This window comes from Schistocerca americana, chromosome 2 (genome assembly GCF_021461395.2).
Source record: "Schistocerca americana isolate TAMUIC-IGC-003095 chromosome 2, iqSchAmer2.1, whole genome shotgun sequence".
Taxonomy (NCBI): domain Eukaryota; kingdom Metazoa; phylum Arthropoda; class Insecta; order Orthoptera; family Acrididae; genus Schistocerca; species Schistocerca americana.
In genome coordinates, this window is record NC_060120.1 from 983,496,975 (window position 1) to 983,512,534 (window position 15,560).

Below are 15,560 nucleotides of genomic sequence, written 5' to 3' on the forward strand. Positions count from 1 at the left end.
ACCATCTGCAGTGCCAGGCACCACACAGTGAAAGGTGACCAGAAAATCTTCCAAAAGCCAGATTTCTTCTGAATCATGTGATGACAGGAGTCCTCAGAGGGGTCAAATGCAATATTGGAGCTAAAAGGAAGCCTTGAAAGGAGGTCACTGTTGGAGTCTTTGACAGTGGGCTGAAATGCCAAATTGTACCGATAATTGGACAAGAGAAGGGCCCACCTTTGCATCTTCTGCACTATATGAGCTGGGAGGACCTGAACAGAGCCATCAGTGGTCTCTGTTCTGTAACTAGAAATAAGTGTTGGCTGTGTAGGTACTGATGGAAGTGTGTGACCTCATAAAGGATAGCCAACACCTTCTTTTCAAGTTGGCTGTAGTTGCATTGGGCCTTGATTAATGTCTTTGACACAAACACAGTTGGCCTGTCATTGGAGCCCACTCGGTGTGACAACATTGCACCACTGCTGTAAATAAGGCATCTCATGCAAGAATGACAGGTTTGCTGGGATCAAAGTGAGCAAACACTGATCACTTAGTATACATCTATCAGCTGCTGGAAAATGGACTGACATTCAGCTGACCATATGAATGAAATACCCTTGTGATGCAACCGACTTAGAGTTGCCGTCATCTGAGTGGCATTTGGGGTAAAATGGATGTAATAGGTTAGCTTTCCCATTACAGCTTGAAATTCTGATACATTGGTTGGCACAGGTAAATCAGGAATGGCCACTAAGTGTGACTGTGATGGATGGATGCCGTGCGCATTAATCACGTGGCCCAGATACTTAATTTCAGTGAAAAAGAAGGAACACTTAGAATGGTTCAATGTCAGTCTCGCTGTGGACAACATCTGAAACAATGCCTCTAAATTTTATAAGTGTTCTACAAGCATACAACTAGAGACTGCTATAGCATCTAAACAGTTAGGACAAGAAGATACTTGCATCGTCAATTGGTCAAGGTACCTTTGGAAAGTAGCTGGGGCAGAAGTGCTTCTGAATGGAAGTTGCAGAAACTGGCATCATTGCTTGTGTGTGTTGATCACAAAAATCTTCTTTGACTCTTCATCTAAAGGCAGTTGCAAGTAGGCCTCCAGGAGATCAATTTTTGAAAAGAAATAACCATGACGTAATTTGTCTATCCTGTTGTTAGAGTGGGGCAGTGGAAGAGAATCAACAACATTTTATTGGTTGACAGTGGATTTGAAATCTGCAGAGTCTCCACCTGCTTGACTGTTTAGCTAGGACTGCCAGGGTGATCCCCATTGGCTGGCTGACACTGGTTTGATGACATCACTGTCCTGCAACCATGGCAACTCTGTGGTGGCCCGGTCCCCTAATGCGTAAGGGTCAGTATGAGCACAAAAAAACTTGGGCTGCATATTGTCTTTCACTGACAAGTGGGCCTTGAACCCTTTTGTCTTGTCTAAACTACCATAGAACAGAATTGCACTTGTCAGATAATGCATTAATATTGGCCAGAAAAACAGATGGATTAATTTGTAACACCTTTCTATGAACTGACAGACCAAAAAGGTCAAAACTATCTATGCCAAAACTAGACTTGCAGGAGTACAACACACAAAATAACACTGTTTTAGTAGTACCGTGGTACTGCGCACTGCAAAGCCCTGGAATAGGTTGTTCATTGTATGCTGACAATGGGTTAAGTGATTGAGCTATGTGATTGCTGAAGCTGTGCACTGCCTAACCATTCATACATAGTGTAGTTGAACAGTAGCACCAGTATCTAACTGGAAATTAAGATACTTGTTGAACACACACTACTGAATGTACAACATATTGGATTGGTGATTGATAAGTTCAGAGTTTGTATCCTGGGAATCTGGCAAAATAACAACAGGATCGGTGGACTGCTGTGCAGCAGACACAATATAGGCATCATTAGAATCACTGTCTGACTTGGAATTTGAAAGCTGCCTAACACCATCTGTACTTAAGCATACCAACTGTATGCGGCCTTGTTTGCCACATGGGAAATCCTTGACCTTGCAGCATGGGCACTTTGTCCTATCTTGTATTCGAAAGTGAAGACAAGACTTCTGTGATTGTGAAGGCTGTGCTGCAGTTAATTGAAAATCAAGTCCTGTGACTCAGTATTTGACAATACTGTACTGAGGTCAGAGTTTGGATGTTTTGTTATGGGAGCATGAATACGGGTATCAGACTTGTTCTGAGTACCCATGTTGCTCATCATAACATCACTGTAACTTAACCCTCATGTACACTGAAAGTGACGTTGCCTAGTAAGGCCATGAAGTGTTGATACCCATTGTTTGAAGGATTGTCCTGGCTGCTGTTTTAATCTGAAAAACTTGTAATAAGCAGTTGCTACATGCACTTGTGATTTAAAATGATTTGACAATTTAGCATCTAACTCGTCATAGGGGACCTCATGAGGTTGGTGATCTGAAAACAGTTTTGTTGCCAACCAGAATACATCCAAGTTTACAATGGAGAGAAAATGGTAAATATGTTGGTTACCTGTTATGCTGTAGGTGCTGAAATAAGCCATCAGATGTGCAACATATCAGCCTAGTCTTCACTTTGCCTCATAAACTCTCTGAATTTAGGTGCTTGAACTGTTTGTTGAGTTGTTTCCAATTGAACAGGCTGGGGTGGCAGTCATCATGCTGCTGTAATTTCTTGCAGTGCCTGTAATAGATGTCCAGTCCTTTGTCCCCGCAATTTTATACCTTGCATTAAAGACACATCCAGAAGGGACATCATGAACAGTCAGTATACATTGGTTGGAACATAAATAGTGGCAACAGTGCTGTGGAGACACTATGCAATGGAATCTACTTTTGTCACTGATAGCACACGTTGTTGACATACATACCTTACCACCGAGCAAATGGACTCGCCCGTCCCATGTCACCGGTGTGCGTACAATTGAGGGAAACACTGTCACTTGTGAGCGAGTGGTCTTATGTAACAGTGTCACTATGTTTTTGAAACAGGAACAATGGAGCTAGATCAAGATTGAATGTGCCAGAGGTCATATGCATGACAGTGTCATCATGCATTGCCATACAGAATAGTGGTACGTTGGGTAAAGGTCTTAAACGAAGGTCGGCAAACTGTGGCAGGCATGCATTGGGCAGGCTGTCCTAGCGTCTCTGAAGAAGAACTGCATGCTGTTGCCGCGATAGTGGACAGTGATTGACTCTATACAATTCGTGAGCTCTCTCACGAAACCAGATTAATGCATCCGACAGTGTTTTGCATCCTGAAGGAACGCTTGGGCACCTGAAAAATTGCATCACAATGGGTTCCGCATGACTTGACGGACATGCAGAAATGGAGCATTATGACGAGTTGGAGCTCTATGAGCGCAAAGGAGAGGCTTTCTTACGCCATATCATAACACTGGATGAGACACAGGCCTCATTGTATGAGCCAAAACTGAAACGCCAATCCAACGAATGGCGTCATTATGGGTTGCCGTGAAAGTTGAAAGAGTGTCAGAGCCCCAGTATGGTGAAAGTTATGGTGAGTCTCGTGTATGACTGTGATGGTGTTATCATAACCCATTATGTTCCTCCATGACAGACAGTCAATGCACAGCATTGCTGTTCATTTTTGGAGCTTCACCTGTGACCAGCTTTGCAAAAGAAGTGGTGACACTTTCTGTGCAACCCACCCATCATTTTGCTCGACAATGTGTTGGTGCATACAGCGCAAGCTGTGGCTGCTCTGTTTGGTCGATGGGACTGAGAAGTACTGTACCATCCACCATACTCCCCAGACTAAAGTCCTTGTGACTTTGATTTGATTTTGAAGCTGAAGGAACCATTTCGTGGCATTTACTTCAGAACTGTTGCAGAAATTCGACATGCAGTAGGCCTCTCCATTTGCACTATTGACAGAGCATGCCCTGCTAATGGTATACTGTGCCTTCCACATCGCTGGCAAAGGGTTCTACACAATGCTGGTGACTACTTTGAAGGACAGTGACAGGTGGAAACATGTCACTCTTATGTATCAGTTGTGAATAAATAGTTGCCACTATTTAAGTTCTAACCCTCATAACAACACACACAAACAGAAAAATAGCACTGCTGCAAGAGAGAGTTTGTTACACAATATGCTGCAATGACCTAATTTCAAGCTCTATCCTTGGTGTCATTTTACTTGTTGTGTCTGACCTCTTGGACACTGAGGTATCAAGTAATAATTCAGCTAATTAGAACTCTCTGAATAATTTGTATTTTATTAATTACAACAAAACTTACATTTTGCTTCCTAGACTCAGCTGTAGGTATGAGACTGCACATGAAGATTTGTTGATCAGAACTCACTAATTGAGCCACAATTACTGAGTGGTGAATTATAGAAGTTCAGAACGGCCATACTGTGGCTTCACTACAGTCACTAGAAAACACAAATCATAGACACTTGTTGACACTGTTCGAATAGTGTTGGCACATAAGCACAGTTCACAGGAGTTGGAAGTCTCTTCACTCCCCGATGGTTGTCACAAACTGTGTCACAGCAACTTGGATGCACAACAGCATTACTCTGATAGGAACTTCCTAGAAGTGGGCAGGATCTGACCTCAAACAGAACTGCCTTCCTGGCCTCTGGTGACATATTTCAGGACAGAGACATTGTGGTGATGCTTCAGAACTACAAGAGGCACAGCTTCTTCCTAGCATCTCATTGGTGACTAGTGATACCAGTTTGGTGTGCAGTATCTCTGTGGTGCTCAATACTTCTTGCACTGCTCTTGATACTCAAAAACATTGCGGGAACAGTCTCATAGATAATTTTATGGGTAAAGCAAACCAAAGACGGAGATTTAAATCATTAACTTTCTCATCTGATTGCGAAAATATTCTATTGACACCCAACTACTTAGGAATGAATGATAATTGTGATAAAATAAGAGAAATCAGAACTCACATAGAAAAATTCAAGTGCTCCTTTTTCCTCTGTGACATTGATAAGTGAAATGGTAGAGAAAGAGCTTGAAGATGGTTTGATAAACCCTCTGCCAGGCACTTAACTGTGAATTGCAGAGTAATTGTGTAGATGTAACAAATGTTAGCTTGCAAGACTATTCCTGGGTGAAATACTTTTCCTTCCTTTCAAAAAATTCACTTCAAATATTTCTACTTAGAGTATCTCTGTAATGGTCTTATCATCCACATTTTACAGTAACATTTAAAAATAATTTAATTTTTCTTCTACACTCACTGAACTGAATCACTTGATATCATGGATTGAGCTTCATTTCTTATATTCTATGTCCAAACTCATCGAGTTTGATCTTTATTGTACCTTGATCTTTATTGAAGCTATTTCTTACTCACTGATACAAATTATATTTAATTACAAATTTATCTAACATCTTACACATACTCTCTTACTTTTTCTTAACTTTATTTGTGAACCAACCAATGGATATCTGTTGCACAGCTAATCTGACTAATGTATTGACTTCCCCTAGATTACACAAATCACAATCAGAACTATTACAACACTGATGATGTCACACTTACAGATGTGATACTATGATGTTGCCTATCATGATATTCCTATATGTGCCAGAGCATTCACTCTGCTGTATTTCCCTCTTTCTGTTTTACTACGTAGGACGCATGGGTTTAGAGTATTATTCAGGAAGGTTAAAAGTTTTGGATAGGCACCATTTCTAGCAGCTTCTCAGGTCAGTACAATGTAGGTTGTGTTTACTTAGGTGTGTTTGTACCAGGACTATACCTGGTAGATGGTAAATGAAATGTCATGTTTGCTATGTCACAAGCCATACTATTTATTAATACTACATTGTTCTGTAATTCCATTCTAGCCATGCCCTTTGGTTTTCCATGATTGTAAGAATTTACATTTACCATTTCTGGCAATAATAATATATATAGTGAGACGGAAGGATTCATGATTGCAATACAGGATCAAACAATAAACACCAGATATTACAGCAAGCATATTATTAAAGATCCCAATATCACAACAGATAAACGCAGACTTTGCAAACAACAAATAGAAACAGTAGATCACATAACAAGCGGATGTACAATACTAGCAAATACAGAATACCTCAGAAGACATGGCAATGTAGCAAAAATAATACATCAACAGCTTGCCTTACAACATAAACTAATAAAACAACACATTCCCACATACAAGTATGCACCACAAAGTGTACTGGAGAATGATGAAAACAAATTATACTGGAACAGAACCATTAGAACAGATAAAACAACACCACATAACAAACCTGACATCATACTCACCAATAAAAAGAAGAAATTAACACAGCTAATCTAAATATCCATACCCAATACAACAAATATACAAAAGAAAACAGGAGAAAAAATTGAAAAATACATCCAACTGGCTGAGGAAGTCAAGGACATGTGGCATCAGGATAAAGTTGACATTATACCAATTATACTATGAACTACAGGAGTCATACCACACAATATTCACCAGTACATCAACGCAATACAGCTACATCCAAACTTATATATACAACTACAGAAATCTGTAATTATTTATATATGTTCAATTACCCAAAAGTTCCTAAATGCAATGTAACATATACCGTACAGTTAAAAGGAAGTCACGCTTGATCAAGGTCTGCGTCACTTTCCATTTTTAACCAGACATAATGTCTGAGAAAGGAAAGAAATAATAATAAATGAGTAGACCCAATGTGTGCCTGCTCTCTGGAAATGTGGCTGCAGCATTAACACTTCCATTTAACATTCACTCACTTCAGCTTGTCTGAGGATGACCTTTACTTTGCATATTCATATGCCAATTTGTATCATTGTACTCAGGTGGATCATAATGCTATTCATCTGACATCCCCGTAAGTCTTCAAGCAATATCAGGGTCTAGCTTCTCTTTGCTCTGTAATTCCTTAGTTTGTACCTGTACCCATTTCTTTGCAGCTTCCCACTTCATTCCTCCAGGATCCATTTTGCATTTTGCCACCTGCGGAAAGGAACCGTTATCATTACTTCTCCCTCCAGCAAAAGATGAGGTTAACTGGACAAAACTATAGAACCCTCATATACAGAAGTAATATTGAGTCTATTCGTGAACAGAAGTTGTGAACTAAGAATGAAAAGTAAATAAACATCCCAAACATGCTGTGAATAGAACAACAACAAGAAGTCATAAAACCCCTATTTATCCTAGATAAAAGAAACACAGTGAAATATAACAAAACAGTAGTCTGAAATGCTATCAATGTTGTTGAAGTGCATAATACGTTTCAGACATACTTCACTTGCGAGTCGTCTTTCGCATCCTAGATTTCATATTCCTCACTGGAGATGGTGATGGTACTTATGACAAGGAATCCACAGGTCTCTTGAATAACTTAATTTGCCCCACATGAATAATCCAAGCATTTTGTCCTCTATATCTTAATGTTGACAGGTGATGTCATTTCCATGATTTGGTACAATCTGTAGTATCAAGTCATGAATTTCTGTGTTTTACCCTTAGGTGTGTGTGGGTTTGTCACCAGTATCCACTGGCCAACCCTATATTGTGACAATTTCTTCACACTTTGTCCTATCTGCTCCTGGTGCTTTAAAGCTGTTGATTTTGCTCATTTCTCTTGTTGTCAAACATTTTGCAACCATTTTGCAAATTTTTTCACAGCATCAGTTCCAAGTTTTAGTTTAATCACTTGGAAAGGCGAAAGCATTTGTCCCCTATGTATTATCTCGTATGGTGAACGGCATGTGGCTTGTGGAATTGTATGCCTTGGCCACACAACTAAGGAACACACCCCAGTTTTCATGATTACTATTACAGGGTGTATACACTCCAGGAGAACTGGGAAATCTGGGAAAAACCCGGGAATTTTTTTATCCAGGAAAAACGAATTTTCTAGAATTCCACAAATTTTCATCATTTTAGTGTTTGGTTAAGTTTTTAATTTTGACTGGTAAAAACTGATAAACAGCAAAATGTGTCAAAGACCTTACGATAAAGACTATGGAATACTTCATAAGAGCAAATTGCTTCTGATGAGTGTGATGTCACAACTGTTTACATTAAGTTCATTTTGAGCAGTTGCCATTGGGGTCATATGCATTCGCAGTTGAGCTGCGTGTGTACAGTGCCTTCTCCCACTTCTGGCTACTTGAAGTGTGGCTGCAGCAGTAGCAAGAAGCAGTCATGCTACACAGAAAAATTTTTCTGGCATGGGTTTTAATGGGGAGGGGACAATGCCCTGTGTGTACGTTTAGTGATTTTGCTGTTTCCTGATGTGCTGTTTCTTCTTCTTTCACAGTTCACATGTCAAATGAAAACAAAATGGATTTCTGTGGGTGGGAGCTATCAAGTGAATTAAAATACATTCACATAATTATGGAAGGCTGTTGTTAGTTTCAGTTTTCTGATTTGATTTTATTTCCACATTTTCGGCAGTCAAGCATTAATTGTCTTGCACAACACTGAAGTTATTTTTGTTGGTTTGCTAAATAAATTTAACTTTTAGTACTCTTTTCTGCAAATGAAGTCAATTTATAAGAAACAAAGTGTTTCATGCAACACTGTTGACTAGCTTCAACTGTTCACTGAATTTCAAGTGCACATGTTCATCTTCTGGCACCTATGGCATTATGCCATAACAAAGAATCAAACATGAGACAATACAGTACTGGTACTCCAAGAAAATTTGCATCCTGAAAAGCACACTGAAAAGCTTAATATGTTGTGGCCTACTTCATTGTGAATCTGGACATATGAATCTCTCCTTTAAGCCGAATTATGCACTTTAGTATGGTTTACGAAATTCCTATGCTCTTGGAGTATCCTCTGAAGTCCTCTTTCTTTTATAATGTCATGTAAGATCTCTTAATGCTACATGTGTACAAATATGTGTGCTTCCTACATCATCATAGCTGCCCACATGCTGTAATGTCTATTTTCTGGTGCTCTCTGGCAGCTGCTGAAATGAACTCATGTCTTAGAGGTCGTGGGAAAATATTGCGAATGGTTCTTCAAAAAGCGTTATTTTCAGAAGAAATTTTCTTTTATGCAAGATGAACTATGTTATGTGTGACAGTGTGCAATGAATTTCTGAAGTCACAGAGCATTTCACTATCATTTAAGACTTAAAACTTTCAGGATGAAGCACTTAGAATAATTTTGATCTCAGAAGACCAGACATCAATGTCATTGTTTAAAATTTTATTGGTACATTTGTGTGATGTATCTTAAAGTGCAACACACACTAAAAGTACCAATGTTACTTGTGAAAGCTTGTCTTTTCTTGTAGCTTATTAATCTTCAAGACCAGTATTATATGTGAAAACTTAGCTTTTCTTGTAGCTATATTATGTACATTAACTTAAAGCATTAACTTTTCCTATTTTTGTGTTCACACTACTTAACAGTGATACTGCTGTTAGCTTACTACATCATGTGTCCTATGCTCTGAATGTCAGCTGTGATTGGCTGATGAGATCACATGATATGAGCTATGATTGGCCTACAATAGCGCATTGCAATCTCTGTTTCAGTGCTTCGGAAACTAACGTACCGTGTTTGGTGGAATTCGAATTTTGGCTTACAATAGCGCATTGCAATCTCTGTTTCAATGCTTCAGAAACTAACGTGCTGTATTCGGTGGAATTCAAGTTTATACTTTCGTAATATGAAAATATGCAGTGTACATGTTGCTGCACATCAAGGATCTTTCCAAAACACCTTTTTTTCCCCCTCTCCTTGCCAAGTTTCGTTTTGTGAAGCGCCAGGAAGTTCTTGCTGGTGTACAAAACCTTTACCATTCAAAGGATTGATGTTTTTACAGCTCAGATGGGAAGTACATTGTCAATTATCATGGAAAAAGTGCATTTTCACATTGGAAAAAGTGTATTTTCATGTGGGAAAAAGTGCTTTTTTAACTGGGAGATCCAGGAACACTCCTGGACTTTTTTTTCTTGTCTGTGTATACACCCTGTATTAAGATCATAGCTCAATATCATCAAAATTGTACAGTGAACTCATCCTGTTCTCTCATCGGCTTGAGGATGGAAGGGGCTTGTCCACAACTTGCAGATGTGGAAAAGAGTACACAATTGCTTCATCAGGTATTACATAAAATTAGTGCCCTAATCTGTGATTATGGTATGTAGGACACCAAATGTGTGAAACCAATTGTTCACCATTGTTTGGGCAACTGTACTTGCGTATTTGACAGGGAGTGCAATCATCATGATATATCATGAGAAAAGGTCTATTATGGTCAATGTGTATATATTTGCTGTTGGTGTCCTATTAAGAGGACCTAAAATATCCATTCCCAGCAATTGAAACAGTTGAGATAACTGGTAGTCTTTGTAATGGAATCGGTTAGTGGCTGAGATGAGCCCATTGCATACATAGTACACTGTTCCTGATATATTGATCGACATCTCCTTTTGTTGTCCTCCACCACAATTTCTCGAAAGCGCATCTAACAGTTGTGTTTCGTCCACTGTGGCCTGACAACACCTGGACATGTACTTGTTTCAAAACTTCATCATCCTGCATAATAACCCATCATAGTTGATGAACTGTCATTGCTACTTGAATATTTGACCATCTACGTCACCTGACTGGGCCTTTTACCACTCAACAATGCTTCTGCCCAGTGCTTGCAGAGCAGCAATTTTGGCATACAATCTGTTTTGATATGCCTCTTTTTGTGGCTTGTGAACTACTTTGTAATCAAATTTGCTCGATCACAAGACCCACCTTATCAATCTGCTGGAAGAATCCATTAATCCTCATAACCATTTTAATATGGAATGATCCCTCACTGCTTTGAACTTTTGGCCATATGAATAATAGCAAAAGTAAGAGATACCATAGATAACTGCCAACATTTCCTTCTGAGTCATGAAATAATTTTCCTCTGCTTTGTTCAGCTGTTGGGACATGTGTGCTACAGGATATTCTCTGTTACTTATATTCTGACTAAGCACTTTATTGCTTGCATCACAAGACAGAATGAATTAATTTTCAAAGTTTGGAAATATCAAAACTGGGCCTGATGTCAACATTTGTTTCAAAGTATTGAATAGTGTTTGACGTTCAGTAGACCATTCAAATTTTTCTCCTTTCATAACAAACAATTCAAAGGTTTGGCAATTTCAGCAAAGTTCTTTACAAATTTATAGTAATAATTACAGAGACCTACAAAAGATTGCAATAGTTTAATTGTTAACAGCGGCGAGAAGCTCCGAGCTTCTAAGATTAAGCATGCATGGGTACTCGCTTATTCCTGACTTATTACGTGCCCAAGATAATTTACCCTTGTTGCTACAAAATTACACTTATCAATGCTGAGTGTTAGCCACACTGTCATCAGTCTTGAACACTTCCTCCAACCATTGTATAAGCTTCTTCATGTTCTTTGTGAAGACTACAATGTCATCAAGATACACCATACATTGCCTCAGCTTCAGTCCTCTGAGTAATCCATCAAATAATCTTTGAAAAGTGGTGGATGCATTCTGATTCACTGTGTCCATTGTGTTCCATCCTGAACAGCCTTGCACTGTTTTGCTTATGATAGTGCCGGTGAAGACCATCAGCCAGATTATTAAATGTTGAGGCCTTACACGGAGTCTTGTGATACATAATGTACATTTTCATGTTGCCTATTAACCACAGTTTAGCCACATTCAAGGCTACTTCTTCTGACAGTTTTTCCAATTTGTCAGCAGATTTCATATCAGTAATAAAGTACATCTACATCTACATCTACATGGATACTCTGCAAATCACATTTAAGTGCCTGGCAGAGGGTTCATCGAACCACCTGCACAATTCTCCATTATTCTAATTTCATATAGCGCGCGGAAACAGTGAACACCTATATCTTTCTGTACAAAATCTGATTTCCCTTATTTTATCGTGATGATCGTTTCTCCCTGTGTAGGTTGGTGTCAACAAAATATTTTCACATTCGGAGGAGAAAGTTGGTGATTGGAATTTTGTGAGAAGATTCCGTCGCAACGAAAAAGGCCTTTCTTTTAATGACGTCCAGTCTTAAATTCCGGAACATTTCAGTGCCACTCTCTCCCATATTTCGCGCTAATACAAAACGTGCTGCCTTTCTTTGAACTTTTTTGATGTACTCCGTCAGTCCTATCAGGTAATGATCCCACACCGCGCAGCAGTATTATAAAAGAGGATGGACAATTGTAGTGTAGGCAGTCTCCTTAGTAGGTCTGTTACATTTTCTAAGTGTCCTGCCAATAAAACGCAGTCTTTGGTTAGCCTTCCCCACAACATTTTCTGTGTGTTCCTTCCAATTTAAATTGTTCATAATTGTAATACCTAGATATTTAATTGAATTTACGGCTTTTGGATTAGACTGATTTATCATGTAACCGAAGTTTAACGCGTTCCTTTTATCACTCATGTGGATGACCTCACACTTTTCGTTATTCGGGGTCAACTGCTAATTTTGACACCATTCAGATATCTTTTCTAAATCGTTTTGCAGTTTGTTTTGATCCTCTGATGACTTTATTAGTCGATAAACAACAGCATCATCTGCAAACAACTGAAGACGGCTGCTCAGATTGCTGCTCAGAAGTAGATACATCCTCAGTTGCATTTCCTGAAAATGGCGGTGTAAAGTTAGCTGCTGTGTGATCAACAGATGGTGGGGCAGGTACTCTTAACACAGTTTTGTTCTCTCCCAAATCAGACAGTACTTGCCCTCCAGGAGCTTCCTATTTCTCTAATGCCTCATTTTCCTGCTACAGTCTCTAAGAATTTGGCTATTTGTCCCTTCAGGGCTTCCACCATTTCGATCACAGTTGCTGCCTGTGTTTATGACATTTGTGTAAACCTCATCTGCTGTTATACAATAAAAATACAGAAACGGTACATCTAATAAATAAAAAAGAACAAACAGTACCCAATCTTTGCACTGTCATGGTCCAGTGCTACTCTGTTCTGTGTTGTGTCTTCTGACCAAGCCTTCAACATGTCCTGAATGTGACTGGCATGGCATGAACACATGACAAGTCATGCCTGGATAAACTGCAATACAGGCATTTCACTTGCTCGGGTAAATTTCCGTAGTACTACCACAAAACAAAGACAAACCTGCAGGTTATTGCAGCCTAAGAATCAACACTTTTATATGCTTTTGAGGTCCTTACATTCAACATGGACACAGCCAAAGACACAAAAAGAAGCCCAACAAATATCCATCACTCACTGCACCATATCATAAGGAACTGTTATCTGTAGCTGTTGATCTTACAACAGAGCTGTGCAGATAATGCCAGCTGCTGCTGCTGTAAACGTTTGAGTGTGGCACCAAGTGAAAATGTCTCTACCGCTGGCAGCCACTCACTGGCCCCTGATGTAGCAGTGTCAGCCACTCCTGATGTCAGATATGGGGGCCAAGATGGTCCCAAGCAAGGTGCAATGATCTATTCATCCGCAATGAAACATTTATCATTCAGAAGTACAGGATTGTCTTCCACAGGCACTGGCAGCTCAGTCAGGTGAGCGGTGTGTGGATCCAGTCAGCAGTAGTGGATGCATGTTGCTTGACAGTAGAGCTATGTTGATAGAAAGCTCGTTGGCAGCTGTTACATCTTAGCCCAGTTGATGGCTCCCTCTACTGAGCATACCATGCCCTTTGTTTTGGATAGCATGACACAGTTTCTTTAAGATATCACAATATTTGTCTGCATTGACCTCAAGATAAAAATCTCGACAAACAAAACAGCCTGCCTATACCAAAAAACAGTAAACGTGGTTTTCCAGGCTGAAATTGTTTGCTGGAACTTCAGTTTCTTGGGGAAGGTTGAATGCTTCCATTCTAAGGACTGTTGTTTTGATTCCAGTGTAATGTGTGCAACCCACATTTTGTCACCATTGGCAGTTTGGTTTGAAATTTTATTCCCTTTGATACAATACCTCTTGAGGAAAGTCATTTCATGGCTATACAATTGGTTCTGTGCAACACAGTTATCATTTTTGGAACCCAGTCTGCACACACTGTAAGCATTTTGCCACAGTTTCATACAGAACACTTCTTCAATTGTGAGGAAAGACTTCAGATAAAGGAAATCATGTAGCATCTGTCGTTTAGAATTTTTTTGTCGACTTTCGACACCATGCCATCAATAATGACAGACAGTTGCCAACTTTGTTTCTCATTGCGCACATTTTTAAGGCCATCTTTAAATAGACTATACCATTTCCGAACCATTCCAATGCTCATAGTGTTTCTCCATAGACTTCACTAATCTGGCAATGAATTTAGGCAGCTGTGGTGTTTCTTGCATTTGGCAAACAAATAAGAATTTGTTTTTCACAATTGGGATCATTCTAGTCATCTGAGGCATATTAAACACAAACCTTCATATATTTTCAATACCTCCTCTTCGCTCTATTTATTATGGGTCCCATACACTTAAGCAATATTCTAGTATGGGCCAAGTGAGTGTTTTGTAAGCAAACTCTTTTGAACTCACTGCATTTTCCCAGTACCCTGCCGGGAAACAGAAGTCTGCCACCTGCTTTATCTGTGACCTGCTACAAATTATTACTCCCTTGTATTTGTTGAGTTGACTGATTACAATTGTGACTCACTGATAATGCAGCCATAGGATACCATGTTTTTGCATTTTGCAAACATTTAAAATAATTTGGCACTCTTTGAAATGTACATTATTTCCACCTCTATTGGTTTTGTTGTTGATGGGACATTAAACCTTAATCTTCCTTCCTTCTTTACCATATAATTTAATAATGTTGGTCATATTCTTCTAATAATATTCTGATTTTCTTAAAATTTTTCTCTGTAACCTGATCAGTTGTGAATTTGTAGTGCTCCTGACATTATTGTTACAGTCACTCCATTTAACAATTTGTGTGAGAACTCTTGATATGCTCAAGTACTTCATCCTTTAGCAAATTATGTTCATACATTTTTATTCTCTTGTTGCAGCCAGTAATTCCTGAGGATTACATGCAGAAAGCGAAGAGTGCTATTGCGAATACATTAGAAGATGAGAGAATAGGTCCAGAAATGAGAGTCTCAGACTTTGATGACTACATACATCTTCTAAATGGAGAGGTAAATTATTAATTCTTACTTTAAATGTTAACTTCGGTAATTGTAACCAGTCTGTTACACTACACTGGAGAGCTTGATGTAAAAGATTGAATCATGTATTTTCATTGCATTTTCAAATGAATTGTTAAATTTATTGCTGCAAGGTATGACTTTAGATTTCAAATTTAGACTAAAATGGCAAATATTAATAGTATATCAAATGAATGTACTAGAGCATGCCATAGTCCTATTATTCTACCAGAAATTGTAGATTACTAAGTTGTATCTCTTTTGTTCTACTAGGAATTATAAATTCCATGGCTAAATGAAAAAGATTTATGTGTCAATTACTTATTCCATTACACTTATTGATATTGTACTTCAGATCACCAGGGAGAAAATTTGGAAAAGGATGTTGTTTTTCATCTGTCAGATATGTCTGGTCTTACTATACGTTACCTAACTGCACA

The 15,560-nt window shown here is 38.9% G+C and overlaps 1 protein-coding gene across 1 annotated transcript in view; it reads left to right on the forward strand.

Moving 5' to 3' along the window:
* Positions 1-15,560, forward strand: part of LOC124596265 (dynein axonemal heavy chain 7) — a 1,038,560-nt gene that overhangs the window by 191,749 nt on the left and 831,251 nt on the right. The window contains 1 exon segment of the mRNA XM_047135340.1: positions 14,983-15,111. Coding sequence (XP_046991296.1) covers positions 14,983-15,111 — 129 coding nt within the window.